Source organism: Pomacea canaliculata, linkage group LG14, assembly GCF_003073045.1.
Source record: "Pomacea canaliculata isolate SZHN2017 linkage group LG14, ASM307304v1, whole genome shotgun sequence".
Taxonomy (NCBI): Eukaryota; Metazoa; Mollusca; class Gastropoda; order Architaenioglossa; family Ampullariidae; genus Pomacea; species Pomacea canaliculata.
In genome coordinates, this window is record NC_037603.1 from 5,563,666 (window position 1) to 5,578,144 (window position 14,479).

The 14,479-nt window shown below is 38.7% G+C and overlaps 1 protein-coding gene across 1 annotated transcript in view; it reads right to left on the reverse strand.

The window, feature by feature from the left end:
• LOC112555387 (26S proteasome non-ATPase regulatory subunit 1-like) overlaps positions 1 to 14,449 on the reverse strand; it is a 169,596-nt gene extending 155,147 nt beyond the window's left edge. Inside the window, 22 exon segments of the mRNA XM_025223757.1 lie at positions 3,083 to 3,298; positions 3,685 to 3,761; positions 4,072 to 4,122; positions 4,234 to 4,294; positions 4,548 to 4,697; positions 4,699 to 4,722; positions 5,097 to 5,175; positions 5,451 to 5,539; positions 5,817 to 5,923; positions 5,926 to 5,953; positions 6,239 to 6,323; positions 7,483 to 7,679; positions 8,180 to 8,248; positions 8,503 to 8,646; positions 9,846 to 9,908; positions 10,453 to 10,548; positions 10,551 to 10,594; positions 11,163 to 11,268; positions 12,448 to 12,511; positions 12,897 to 12,970; positions 13,713 to 13,756; positions 14,305 to 14,449. Coding sequence (XP_025079542.1) covers positions 3,083 to 3,298; positions 3,685 to 3,761; positions 4,072 to 4,122; positions 4,234 to 4,294; positions 4,548 to 4,697; positions 4,699 to 4,722; positions 5,097 to 5,175; positions 5,451 to 5,539; positions 5,817 to 5,923; positions 5,926 to 5,953; positions 6,239 to 6,323; positions 7,483 to 7,679; positions 8,180 to 8,248; positions 8,503 to 8,646; positions 9,846 to 9,908; positions 10,453 to 10,548; positions 10,551 to 10,594; positions 11,163 to 11,268; positions 12,448 to 12,511; positions 12,897 to 12,970; positions 13,713 to 13,756; positions 14,305 to 14,335 — 1,899 coding nt within the window. The 5' untranslated portion in view covers positions 14,336 to 14,449.
• Between the last annotated feature and the right edge of the window lie 30 nt (positions 14,450 to 14,479).

Sequence of the window (14,479 nt, forward strand, 5' to 3'; positions counted from 1 at the left end):
CTGCCAAATAAAAAACCAAACAAACAAACAAAAACGCTTAGCCTACTAAAAGTAACTACACGGAAATGTGGGAAAAAAATCCTGCTTTCACTTCGTATGTGAAAAATGTATACCTTTTCATTGCTATGCTTTCACTACGCATATTTAAGTCACCGTTCCTCATGTATGTTTTTTGAGTACTGAATATACATTCCAGTTATTGTACTATTTGTTCCCACCGAGGGAATTTTTCCTCCGTGCCTTTTTTTTTTTAATTTGTATCCAAAGACTTGTGTACAAGGCCTTGAGGATGTTAGCTTAGCGATAGACTACCCCAACACCTTGCGAATGAGAGTGATGGGGAGAAAACGGAAGGTTAGCGAGGGCACAGACGAGGGCTGAAATACAGTGGATGTCAGGGGTTTGGGGGAAGGAGGTTGAAACTATACAGCCCAAACTTTCATTTCCTTTAAAAGCATCGGGATTAGGCTGAGCCACTGTTTAAATTTTGCGGCGGGAGGTCTGGCGGCAGTTGAAGCGCACTTGATGCGGCCATCAACGTCCAAGTCCGACGACGCAGACAGCCTTCATGTCAACCAGCGACCAGACGCACGGTACAACGCTAGACGCTAACCACATGGCTAATCCTTTAGCAGTCAGCTAAATCGCTTCCACTGTGTATGAGCGGCGCAGCTGAGTGCTTGGCGTTAGCCATGTAGTTATAGCGTAAGAACGTGCCGTGCACCCTGGCTCCAGCCGGCTACTATCGCCAGCCATGCAAATGTTTACAGTCTCTACGTCGCTTCTGAACATCCGGGTTCGCATCGCCTTCGGATTTAACGCTAGCGCCCCTAGGCTCTGGCCAGCTGCACTCAAACACTCGATGCTCGAACTTCTGGTTTCTTGGGGGTCGTAAAGCAGCAGAAATAAATTCATTCACTGCTGAATAGATCGGTGTATCTGCAACAAGGGAGAGCGCACCTGTGTAATCTCTCACTTGACAAGTTTTGTTTACTCTTTGTCGCTCACACAATGTATTTTGCCAATGCCCAGAGTAATGCAAACAAGCAGAATTTCTGCCGACAAGCCTGACGATAAAACACGATGGTACACTTTATATCATTGTGGGATGTGGAGCTGAATAGAAGGACCACAGAGGACTCCAAGGGCTGATCCATCACGACGCAGGACGATTTCCCGCTGACTGCATCAACTCCACGCTCAAGCGGCTGCGTCTCCCGGAGAAAATAAAAAAATAATAATAAATGATTAAAAAATACCGACAGACGAACAATTTTCTATAATACACCGTTGCTGTACACAAGACCACTTGCCAACGTACACAAAATGGGTCAGGATTGTGTGTAGTTATTTTCAGCGATAGCAATAGCTGTGGCTGTGGTTTTGCCCTTGCCGGTGAATGCGGATTTCTTGTTGCATCACTGATATCTGATGACGACGTAGTAGTATGGCAAGGACCTTGAGAGGTTATCCGATATTCCTCTCTTGCGTTCTCTAGCACAGCGTTCCCTTATATTTTTCGGCCGTGAGGGATGGGGAATAGCGTTGACGTGACTTAAAAGGCTATTGAAAAATTCTATTAATACTGTTAACAGCAGTCCTGCCTCATCAAATCTGCCAGCCCCGACTTCCAGTCTACAGCAAATTAAGAGGAAAATCTAAGCCACTACTTATCTAATCTGCAAGGGCGGACAGCAGGGGAAAATATTTTTACCTAGTCCATTGATTGGTTGGCTGCTTGAGTTTTACGCCGCGCCAGCAGCTGTCTATATCAGAGCGAGTGCAGGTTGCAAGACTACCAGATGATACAATAACACTACTTACAATATACACCAACATAAGGAAAACTACTTTTAAAAAGGATAAGAAATATGTTAAAAGTGGTGTTGTGGTCTAAAATGCCACCATTTAATCAGAACCTAAAAAGCCAAGACCTTAAAGCCGATGGTAAAGTCTACCATTTTCAAAACTGAAAAAGTAGTTGCCGATGGGATGGACCTAAACGAGAAAAAAAAAAGAGACAGCATAAAAAACATTTCTCGTGAACTCTCTGAGTGACAGCAAAGTAATTAAAGCATATAAAACAGTAAAGTCCCATCTGAAATCTATTAAGTACTACCTCCTCCAGCCCAGGGCTAAACACAGGCAGCGAGCAGTCCCCCAAGGGATAAGACCTGATGTTGCTTTCAGTCTAAGCCAGACTAGATGGGACACATCGAAATAGCTCGCACTTCTCGCGGGACTTCCAACATGCAACCCGTTACCCAGCTCACCATGTCACCGTAAAACATCCTCGACGGCGTGGGCTTCGTCGTCGTAGTCTTCACTTCGGTTCTCATTCAGCACTGTTCAGTACTAACTGCGTCAAGACTTGGGCAAATACTCGTAGTAGCAAAGATTTCGGCAAAACAGTAGCGATGGCCAGATAATTACACATCTAGTGACTATTGTTAAATCTACGAAGGTCTTCCAACCGTTCATTCAGCAGACTTGGAAACGACAGCACAATTCAGTCCAATGAGTGAGGCGGGGTTATATGACAAAGAACCCACTTCTCACAATCCCGAGACTTCAGAGTATTAAACAGAACCACCCCACTCCTGGCAAAAAAATGAAAAAAAAATTTATGCCCAAGGAGGATGGAGGGGGAAAGGGTGGGAGGTGACTAAGAGGATGTTTGGACGGTGCTAATTGCCACACCACCATTCCTGTCAGCCACGGGGCAAGCGGCCAGGACTGGCAATAAAAAAAGACTGGTGTCATTCTGCGCAGGGACCGCGTAGTAACGTCAATAAGGTGAGGGCGAAGCCCCTGAACAGCAGGGGATTCGGTTGAAGGATGGGAAAGGTGAGCGTTAGTCACACAGCAGTGTGCGATAAGCCGCCGCCTACAACCAACATCCCCTTGAAAACGTACCAGGAGCCATCAACTAAAGCAAAAACCTTTCCACAGCCGCAATTTTGGGGGTAAAAACCGTACTAATGCTTCAATAATACAACAAACCCTAACCCACAAACACACAACTCATGTATGTACAAATGCCACTGTTGAAGAAAAGCACAGACAAAACTGGATAACTAACCGCAACATGAAGAAGCTTTCTAATGGCCTGGTTGTTTCCGGAGCCGCAGTAGGCCATAGCCAGCGTGTACATGCCAGCCCAGCGCAGAATGGGGTCTTTGTCCCGCGAGAGGCTCTCAATCAGAGCATCAGCCTCCTCCAGGCGTCCATACATAGTCAGTGCAATCCCTACTGCCAGGCCTCGCAGGATCTTCTCATGCTGGGTGTCCTGGGCATACTGTCCAAATGGAAACACATAATATCCTTTTAGAGGCTTGACTTCACAAATGTTAAGCACAAATTAAATCGCACACAGTCACAGTAATCCTAAGACCAAAAACTTGTCAAGATGGGATAATGACCCTATCACATTCAGTAGACACACACTAAATTCTTTCAGCAGAATAACAAGTGTTTGTACACAAATTTGCTACACTACATGATGATAATAAGAACAAATGACAAAAATATTAGCATAAAATCACAATAGCAAATACATGATGACTTGTGAAAAATATTAAAAAAACTTTTGTAGATTATTTAACAGACACACTGCAACCTTTATAATACAATGTGGGCTGCGCTGTTCCGTGCTTTCGCCAGTACCGACAAGATATTACTTACCGCCACCATGTCCTCAATGGCTGTGGCAGACTTGGTCCCCAGCATTACAAGCCCCATAGCCAGGCCTGCTGCTTCACCTGCGCACAAAATATATTCACCCTTAACCTAAGCTAGAGTACTAAGCAAAGACCATGCAGGTTAAGGAAAATCCTACAAACCAACTTCTGCCTACTGGTTGAATAAAAAGTGTATTACCACCCAGATGCTTACTCGTCTATCTACTGTACCTATGAATGCATCAACTACAAGCAAAATTTGAAAATGTGCTTCTTCCTATTCTTTATCGAATTTAGCTCTTATGTAGTTTATGCAAGAATTCAAGCCTATTTCTTGTTCAAATACTCGGTTACTAACATATGATAAAAAGAACATCTAGCTTATTCTTACCCGTCACAGCATCATCCTGGTAAAGATTGAACTTCAGCTGTTCATAAATATCTGTTTAAAAAAAAAAAAAAAGATGTTTTAGAAGAATGACAGCTTAAAAACATCATAACATATTAAGTATTTAGTGTAACCTGATTGTGGATTACTTGAATGGGTATTTACCTTGTCTGGCCGTTCCCATTGCAGCTAAACCCAAACCAAGACAGCCGCCATGCCGCACCATCTATAAAAACACAAAATAAGATTTTGAGAGTAAATTCTATTTCCTTGAGACTTACCAGATGTACCTTTATCTCCTATGGTCATGTCATCCGGTACAAAAAAAGAAAGCTGAATTCATTATCATTAACATTACTAATAATACAAAGAACTTTTTTCTTGATATGGTCATGATTTAGTGACAAGAACCAGTACACATCCAACCACATATAATTTTTTGTGCATGAGTACAGTCAGGACACTTCTACGTGACTCACATCTGTGGAGGCATCCTTTAACTGCCCCAGAAGGTAGTCAGTTATTTCCCCTCCATGGTTTGCATGGATAAGCCCAAGAGCATAGAGTCCTCCTCCCTCGGAATAAGCTGATCCTGCTGCAGTATCTTTAGGCAGGTATGAGGACATCAGGATTAAGTGCCTCCTTTTCATGACCCTGTCGAGATGAATTTAAGTTTGTTCTCCTTTAACGTTCAAAAGTACACATCACTTACTAAAGGTGACCGTCACAAATTCATCAATCTTTAATGATTTTAAGTCTTCACAAATGAATGCATTGAATGCACAAATAAATAACATTTGAATGCCAAATCAATGGAAAGTATTTTACAAGATATCAGATGCACAAGATGCACCTTTTGTGCAGGCCAATTTCTTTTTTAAAAAATCTTATGGCACCATCAATTACATTTATATTTTGCTAAATTATGGGTTAATTGACAAACTAAAAACTTTAAAAAAACTGATGGATGACACTTGCATTCACCCACACATTTCACTTTCCACATATTATGTATAAAGATAACTCACATTATGGATCACTCCTAGACTGGCAGTTGCTGTGAACTTTGCCCAGTTGGTGGCACGTGACAACCATTCCAAGTTGTCCCTGCGAAAAAACAAAGGAAAAAAAATTGAAGACATCCATGAATTCCACAACATTAGGCATTGTAAGGACTAAATATCAATGTCAATACTGTCTAACAAAACCAAGGTACCCAACTTACACCATCAGATCAATACAGATATTTGCCGGACAAAAATAATAAATAAAACAATTATCTATCAACAGCAATTCCTACCTATTGGCTATCGTGTCTTATTTTTTACATGTACATATCTGTGATGATGCAGTAAAAAGGCAACCAAAAAAAGTCATCTCACCTAAGAAACTGATCAGATGTGGTACCATAGTGCATGAAAGCATTTGCAATGACAGTTGAAGAGTGGCATACAGAGTTACGAACAGCATCCTGAAACCATCAGAGTACAGCCTCATCAAATATCACAAACTCATGCACTAACCATTGCATCTACAGATCAATTGTACCAACACAAGAAAGAATATTTCTAATAGTGAGATGTTAGTTCTAATGACATTCAAAAACCTGCATTCAAATACTTTTTCCAGATCTCAGATACTCCAAGGGACCTTTACATGAAAAGTTCTAGCACAAATTTGAATAAAACCTGTACTTCAAAAGTCACAAACAACCCTTAAGTTCTTGGGGTTAGATGTACATTTCTTACCTTGGTATTTTTCAGAATAAGCATGTCTGTCTTGTTAGACTTGATGAGGAACTGTAGGTGGAGAAAGATTGTTGTCTCCCCTCCCAGGATGGTCAGCAGACGGTCAGACGTTCTTGCAGCCCTTTGTCCTCAGCGCTCTGCAAACCACACATCTGTCTACTTCAAGTATGCAGTGACAGACTTAATGACTAATTCATAACCTGCTAATATGTTAAAAGATATTTTTCTATTCTATAACTTCTTTCCACAAAGCTATTTGTTTTTAAAAATAAGGATCAACTCTTACTTGTTTTTTAGTCTCTTTACCTGTTCAGTACTAAAATTTATAAGCTCACACTAGAGTATAGGGAGGGAACACTGTTTAAAAAAGTAGTTTAAAATATACTGGCCAGCTGACAAAGAGAAAGAGAGAAGAATGATACCAGACTGGAGGTGTCTTTTGCCGCAGCAGATTTGGGAATAGATTCTGTTGATGCAGTGGCAACCTCTTCATTTGTCTCCATTGATCTGTAAAAAGAATGAAATCATTACCAGCAAAAAATGAAACTCCTAAGCCCTTAGTTAAGCAGATATCAGTTTTGCAAGCAGATTCTAGGACATATACTACTCACTAATCCTGAAACGGCCAACCAGAATAGAGTTTATCAACTATGACACCATCATAAGGTTGTAGCTAAAGACCACAGATAAAAATGGAGGTCATACAGATTTGAATCTTAAGGAATGCAAGATCATCAAACAACAGGTGTAGAGACTGGGAATCAACAAATAACTGTGATATCTATAGCAAATGTCTTCCAACAACAGAGTTTCACACACTGCAATGTGAACGGGATAATATCACGACACAAATTATGCTGTGTGTAAATAAATAGGCTAGAGAACAAACTGTTGACATCATCAGGGATTGTTTTGTAATGAATTACTTCCAGTAAGGTTAGCATATAACTTGCAAGATGGGATTTTCATGCTAATTTACGATAAAACCACTAAGTATTAATATACTCCTTCAAATTTTGGACAAGAAGCATGAGCCATCGTTCATTAAGGAAATTCAATTAGTTGGTTGCAGAACAACCTTATTTTTGTGTAATTACTATTTTAGTGAGGTAAGGTATGACATAACACAAATTACACCCGTTAACGGTTGTCAATGGTGTCTGCACGGTAATAAAGATCTCTACCACATTTTGCAGATATAGTGTACACATGTTCTGTAATGAAATGCGCTATTCTACAACAGAATGATGTATCAGTAAAAGGTTTCAAAGCGTACAATTAATCACCAAATTTTCTAGTTATGGATAAACATTGTCCTCTGCACCTACAGATCTGAGTGTAGCTTAACTCAAAGAATACAATATTTTCACAAAGCCACAAAATTTTATAAAAACTGAATAAACACTTTTAGAAATATTGTGATATTCCCAAAAGCAAAAGTCACATCACTTAAATGTTTAAAAAATGTTGTTTAAAAAGGTGTGTCAAATTGTTAACTTGTTCTTTGTGCCACCACTACCATTCTAAATGGTCAATAGTATCAATTTCATGTTTACTAAATAAACATTAAAAAAAGGAGGTTTCAAACGTACTCCAATGTCATAAAACATGCAGATGTAAGCTCTGATGACACGTAGCATGTAAAATATGGATTTGGATAACTTACATATCTTTCTCTTTGGCTTCAACACCTGATGTTTCCTGTACAGGTATCTTCAGTGCTGGGGTTTTTGCCGCCTGATTAGGCAGAAGTGTAGGGAGAGGTGCAGCAGCCCGGAGAGCAGACTGTACTCTTTGCAGAAACTGCTGTGTTGCACTCTCGTACAGGTCAAACCCAATCTGATATGCCATCAAAGTTGAGTCCTGCCAACATTTAATCGGGTAATCTCAATATAGATACACTACTGACATATTACACATTAGAGCTTGCTTGGCATTTAAGTGTGAATAATCCCCACTCAGTCCCATGTTACCTGTCTGGCACCACTATGTAAGCTGATTAAAGCGGCTGTTCGTTGGTGCACAAAATAACACTAAAATAAACGGGTGTTCAAGATAGTAATTTTAAATTTAAACAGTTCCAGCTCCCTTCTAAGGATCACACCCTTAAGGTAGGGGTGGTAAACCTTTATCTTCCAAGGGTCATTTGAATATTTATTTGCAGACCCTACAAAATTATCAACTGAAAAATTAGCCCGCTATATTTGGTCAAGTTGTAGTTTCGACACAGTATGTTTACACTTATGGCATGTGGGTCAGACATTGCCCATCCCTGCCTTAGGGGAATTTAACTGGGTGTCTGATGTCACAAAAGAATTTCTCTTCAATTGGTAAATATAGTAAATAGTGGCGAGACATCTTACCTCGTCACCTTTGATGAGTTTCTCAAGTATGTCAGCTACTGCATTAGGGTCATCCAGAAAGATGTAGCACTGTAGACAGAACAAGTGTGTCTCTCTTTTAAACACATTAAGGGTTGCTACAATGGCAAATGAATGATAGGTGACAGACAAGGTGTTTATTAAAAAATTACCTTGCCTGTAGTCTTACGCATGATATTGGCTACCAACAGATCCAGTCCTCATGTATTTAGAATTTAGACATTTCACAGCTGAGAACTGGACAGCACATATTTGTGTGTATATATATATATATATCTCATAAAAAAAAACATGCAAAAACATACCTGACAAACATTTATGTAGTCTGGAACATGCAGTCCCATATATAGTTTTGTCAGTACTCCCAAGATAGTGTTGCGAAACTGTCGGTGTTGTATCAGTGACATGCACACTTTGAAGGCATAGGTCAGCATCGCAGGTATGTCATCCTGATAATAAAAAAAAAAGTAAATCACATGATGGACCAAATTGTGAAAAGGAAATAAACACATATTATGGGATGAGCAGGGGGTTTGGCTACAGATTTTCCAGGACAACTGCATCATTTATGCTCCCTTCCATATTATTTTAATTATTTCATTTTGTGTGTGTGTGTGTGAATAACATTTAACTGTACAACCGATGGAGATGTCTATAGCAGTTGTGTAATGTGACACAGCAGCTTTGTGATGTGATATGTAGTGCAATGTCTCTTTCATCCCTTTTTCATCTCTGCCAGTTCATCACATCTAGTTTGGTGTCTAACATTGATTTTTGTAACTGTTCAGCTCTTTCCTATATTCCTGAATTTAGTTCTGACTAATCGACAATTTTTGCCCCCTTCAAACTCTGGGCCATTTAATTTCTACTGCTAAATCTGCGCTATCTTAACATTACTTAGATTTTAGATCTGTGCTTTGGCTGTGTCAATTTCCGACTCCTTTTTCTGCAATTACTCCAAAACAATTTTGATGCTTAGGTGTCACAGCAAACTTTCCGTGCAGTGAAGACTGGTCTTATGTAGCTGACACTGTGCATCTCCTGGAAGCTTAGCCTACAGTGACTGTTAGCATGATGTTCCACCAAGAATTGTATTGATGGAATGACATTTCTGTCTGTGACAGTTCGGCCAATGCACCAATAGTCGTGAGTTGTGCTTCTGTCATAATTTTCAGCTACTTTTTGGAAGCAGAATTTTCACGACATTGAAGCAAGGCTGAAGATGGCATGCCTTCTCTTTTCAACCCAAATAGCTCTACTGACAGGGCTCACAATGCAGGCTTTGCTCTTATCACCAGCTATTCATTGACAGGGCCCACAATCCAGGCTTTGCTCTTGTGACTAGCTGTGTATCTTCATTTTGTGCAGCATTTTGAGCTTGCCTTTGACGGTTGGGTAAAGTACTATATAAATCAACTTTAATATTATTAATGTATGTTTGTGTGCTTCTTTCTCTTTTTCCTGACCTATTTCTGTCTCTTGATGATAATTATAGATCAGCTATAATGTTTTATCTGCTTGAATGTGTGTTATGAGCAATTCGGTCTGTATTCAGAAAATATTTGTAAAGTGCAGTGAGTCTACTGTACATAGGAAAAATGCATCACACAGATCTGCATTATTGTTAAAGTAATGCAAGTGCACTTACTGATGTTTTCACAGCCTTTTCAAAGATGTCAATCCTTCGTGTCTCCAAAGCAATCCCAATAGCCTTTAAAATCAAAAACAAAAGCTGTAAGGCAAATCATCAAAACAATTTCCATAAAGAATTTCATAACAAAATAACTGTGTAAAGTGAAAATACCATTTTGGTATTAGCTGAAAACTTTTTTTTTAAATATATGGCATAGATTACTCAATTCTCCAAGTAAACATGACCAAACACTGAGTCTCTCATGATGTAAGTTGTATAAGAAAATAGTGAATTTCAAAAGCACAAGTGCTCAGAATGTTTGTGTCCTTGATGAATGCACAGAAAAGAATTCAGATGAAAGAAGTGTTTATACCGTCCCATTTAATCCGACATAACATCTACACTTGCGCTCTGTTGTGTGGTATGATGCTTTGTTCCTGAATGCTACCCTGTAATATGTATATACATAAAAATGCAATGCATAAGAGTTGAGGTAATTGCATGTTCTCCTAGGGCCCATGCCGGCAGATACAGAAAAATGAATTATCTTGTCAAACTGACAGTTTCACACTGAAACTTGTGTTTATAGTACTGTGCTCTCAAAGTCTGTCATAACTCTTACCTGTTTGTACTGTCTGTCATCGAAGCAGCGCTGAAACATTCTATTCACAACAGCCTCCAAGCGAGCATCAATGGGTTTGTGTTCATCATTGCTTTCTCTGAATTTTCAACCCGCAGACGAGTGTAGTGATCAATGCACTTTGCTAGGAATTTAGAGATATTAACAAAATGTAGTCAGTCAAAATTAATTTTTTTACATCACAATACCGTTCAAATTACATATCATCTTAAATTCAAATATACATTCTTTTAGTTAACAAGCTGGTATCTGTAATAAAAGGCTGCTATTCCATAACAGAGAGCTTACATCATGTCTTCTATAAAGAAGACCATGGGTTAAAATATTAACTTTCTAGTCTTGGCAGTCTATTATTGCAGATATGATGACGCATCAAAGCTCTCTCCAGCAATCAACTTTGAGCAGGTATTAAAAAATCTTGCATACAAATTTAATGGTAAATGGGCAGCATCTAGCTAAATGGCAGCTTACTTTAGGGTTTCTAGATCATTTTAAGCTACTTTCTTTACTTCTCAGAAGGTAACAGTTCATTAATTTATGGTAACTACTCAACAATGACTGCAATTCAATGATCTGATGACTGGGCACTAATAATGTCATCTACTAAATTCTCCTGTCCTACTAAGATGGACCAGGCTTGATATTACACTTTTGCACATTTCTATCAGAAAATAAAGACAGTGACATCTTACCAATGATGGTCTGCACAAATTCTGAATTGTCATTCACATTGAAAAGTTCTTCTGCTCCAAGAGCATAGGTCAAGGACTCCTCATAAGCACCCAGGTGATAATACACCTAAGAAAATTAATGACACAATATACATGAAGCACATTAAAATATCGCTATCAATAACACTACATTATAAATATCTACCTCAAGTATAAACTTATAATAATAAACTGAATTTGCAAAGCTCATTTCTATATATGAATGCAAAGCTCAATGTACTATATATGAAAGACTATAAACGAACCAATAGTTAACCATACAAGAGACATTCATTCATTCCCTGACCAGCATTGGTCACTGGGGGAGTGGGGTGTGGGGAGTTCATGGATAGACAGGGCAGCTGACAAGGCCTGCTACTTATGCCTGTGTTGGGCGACAGTCAGCAAATCCAACACAGAATGACCTGTTCACTCCTTCATGTTTGTAAACCAGTTCTTCCTCTGGCCACTGTTGTGTTGACCACCCCTACCTATCTTAAAGGATAGTCTTCATCAAAGCATTGTGCCAGGTCACATAGCCAAACTAGACATGCTTAAGCTGCTCAACCATTGCAAATAGGAGTTCCTGGTACCCTACAAGTATGGCAACCATGCTTCCTACAAAGTTACTGGATTTTATATTCTCTGTATAAGATCCGGAGCAATGTCCTTCTACTGTATGGTGGCGCAGACATGCTGAAGCGGGGAAGCAAGGCTAGGCACAATTACCTATTATCAGCAAACATAATGCAAGCCTAAGTGGTAGATGTGAAATCAAGTGGCTAGATATATAGTGTTGCAAAGAGACTAAAACCAGTCACCACTCAGGTGCACAGTACCAGTCAACAAGGACTGGTTGATAATTTGAGAGATAATTGGAATCATCAAGTCAAAGCATTCATGCAGGAGATGATTTGGAATCAGGTAGAGAGAGCAGTATTTCCTTAGAGAGTTTGTGATTACCTCCCCTGACCTGGGACTGAGTGACAGGAACAACAAACTCTTTTAAAGGCTCTACCCAAACTTTACTGCTTCAAGTTATATGAAAAAAGTTGTGGAACATGAAATTTAGACATAGTGTGAGGAAAAAGAGCATTTTTCAAGTGTTGCTCACGAATATTTCACGCAATATTATGACCCTTATAGTCAGAATTTAATCTTAAAAATTAAATATTTCTTCTCCAATTAATTCATGTTCAAATGATATTTAAAGAAAATGCACAACCCTCCAAAAGCTCATAAAAACTGAGACAGTGACTAGTATTACCTTTGAGGCTACCAAGGCAGCCAGCTTCTTCTTCTTAAAATTTTGATCTTCAAACAGCACTTCACTGGAAAAAAAAAGTTTGTTTCTCTATAAAGTACAGTGTAATGTATTTCAACAATCTGAAACAGATTTACAAAGAACATATAGGGAAAAAAAACTGACTTTCATTATAGTCAGTAAACAAAAAAGCTTGTATGCTAGCAATGGACACAGAAACAAATTAATGTGAGTAGAGTGCACCCTTAACACCAAGTGCAGGACTTTTAAGAAAAATCCAAATGTAAGGACATTACAAACAGCCCATATGAGCTCATCAGTGTAAGTTTATTGGGGATTGTAAACTGTTCAACCATTGGCTCACATGCCTATGCAACTTCCTGTCACCATCCTCAACAGGTAACCACTACCCGCCTATAACATCCTCTATCAACATTAAAATGGGAACTTACATTTTGTCAATAGACTCGGAGATTTCTGCCCAGAACATGCCAACAATCTTGTCCAGCTTCTCCAATGCAAATGTCTGAAAATGTAACATTATACAACCATAATATTTTATTAACATTGAACACGTAAAATAAACAGTGTAGAAGAAAACTGTTCCAAAAAATTTGGTGAAATGACTTGAAGTAATGCTACATTGTAATACTGCTTCTAAGTGACCAGTTCTACTGAAAATTAAGAGAAAAAAATTTATCTAACATCAAATGCACAGGAAAGACTAGTAACTATATAAAGTATTTCAAACTATATAACTTACTTAAAAGAAGGGCAACTCGGAAAAAGATATCTATTAACATCTGTTCCTTTAAATTGATGCACACTTTGATCTAGTCAGTAACACCATGAGACCATGTACCAGTAGGTATGGGCCATCCAAGATAAAAGTATAATGAAAGATCACTTAACTAGAATAGATTCAAGCACAAACATATATATGTCTGTGAATCACTGGTCATTTTGCCCTAAGACCATATCACCCCACAGAGTCAAATTATTCCAAATAAGAACACATCACTGATGACTCAGTAGCTATTAATGTCAAATATTACCTCTGACAACTTGGCTTTTGGTATTGGGATGATATGGTCTGCCTTGGGATGATATGGACATAGATGGAACAATTTAATTCAGGCGGTGGGACGATGACTGGGGCAATATAGTCTTGGAACACAATGACTGATAAAAAAATAAATGTACATCCATACAGACAATTCGTCCAAGGATTATTTTAAAAAAAAAAAAACCTCTCTCCAAGACCATACCTTAAGCTGTGGCTCTGGTTCATCAAGCAATGACAGCACACCAGCTGCAATACAATTTTAATAAATTAGTGATAGAATTAATACACCGGGGTGCATGAGATTAGAGGCACGAATGGGATACATAGGGGTGCAAAGGAATGGATCTTTGTAATAAACATCTGTTCATAAAAAGTAACAACCATTACCTCTTAATCATTCAAATTAATCTACGCTGACTTTGTAATATAAACCATATAAACTATAATCAGCAATATTTACACATCTACTGGTGGGGTGAAATATATTGTAATAGATCGATTGTTATACTAGGATACCTTATAAATCATTTGATTTCATTTAAGTTAATAAGTCTTTGTTTAGTAAACTTAACTTTCATGTTATATCCATCGGTAATTAATTACTTCAAAGTTACACAGTGGATTTTCCCATAATTTTGCCCTACTCGTGATACCGTTAGGGTGCCATGGATTACTGATGGTATGATTCAGCCTATTTGAATCGTCAACTAGATGTCGGAATACTACCAATCAATCTAGATTTATTTCAGAATATTTTTCTATGACAATAGCAGAGAAATAGTGACATATATTACCTGCCGAAGTTATTTGAACTTTAGTGGCCATTGTAATCCTCTAACCAGCGAAACAGCGGATCGTACGCTCTCTTCTCCGAGTAAAACTAAGTTCTTGTGTACAGCGTGCGCGTGCGAGAGTTGACGAGACTTCCGTTAAGCTAAAAAGTTTGGACGAACAAAAACAAAATCGCTA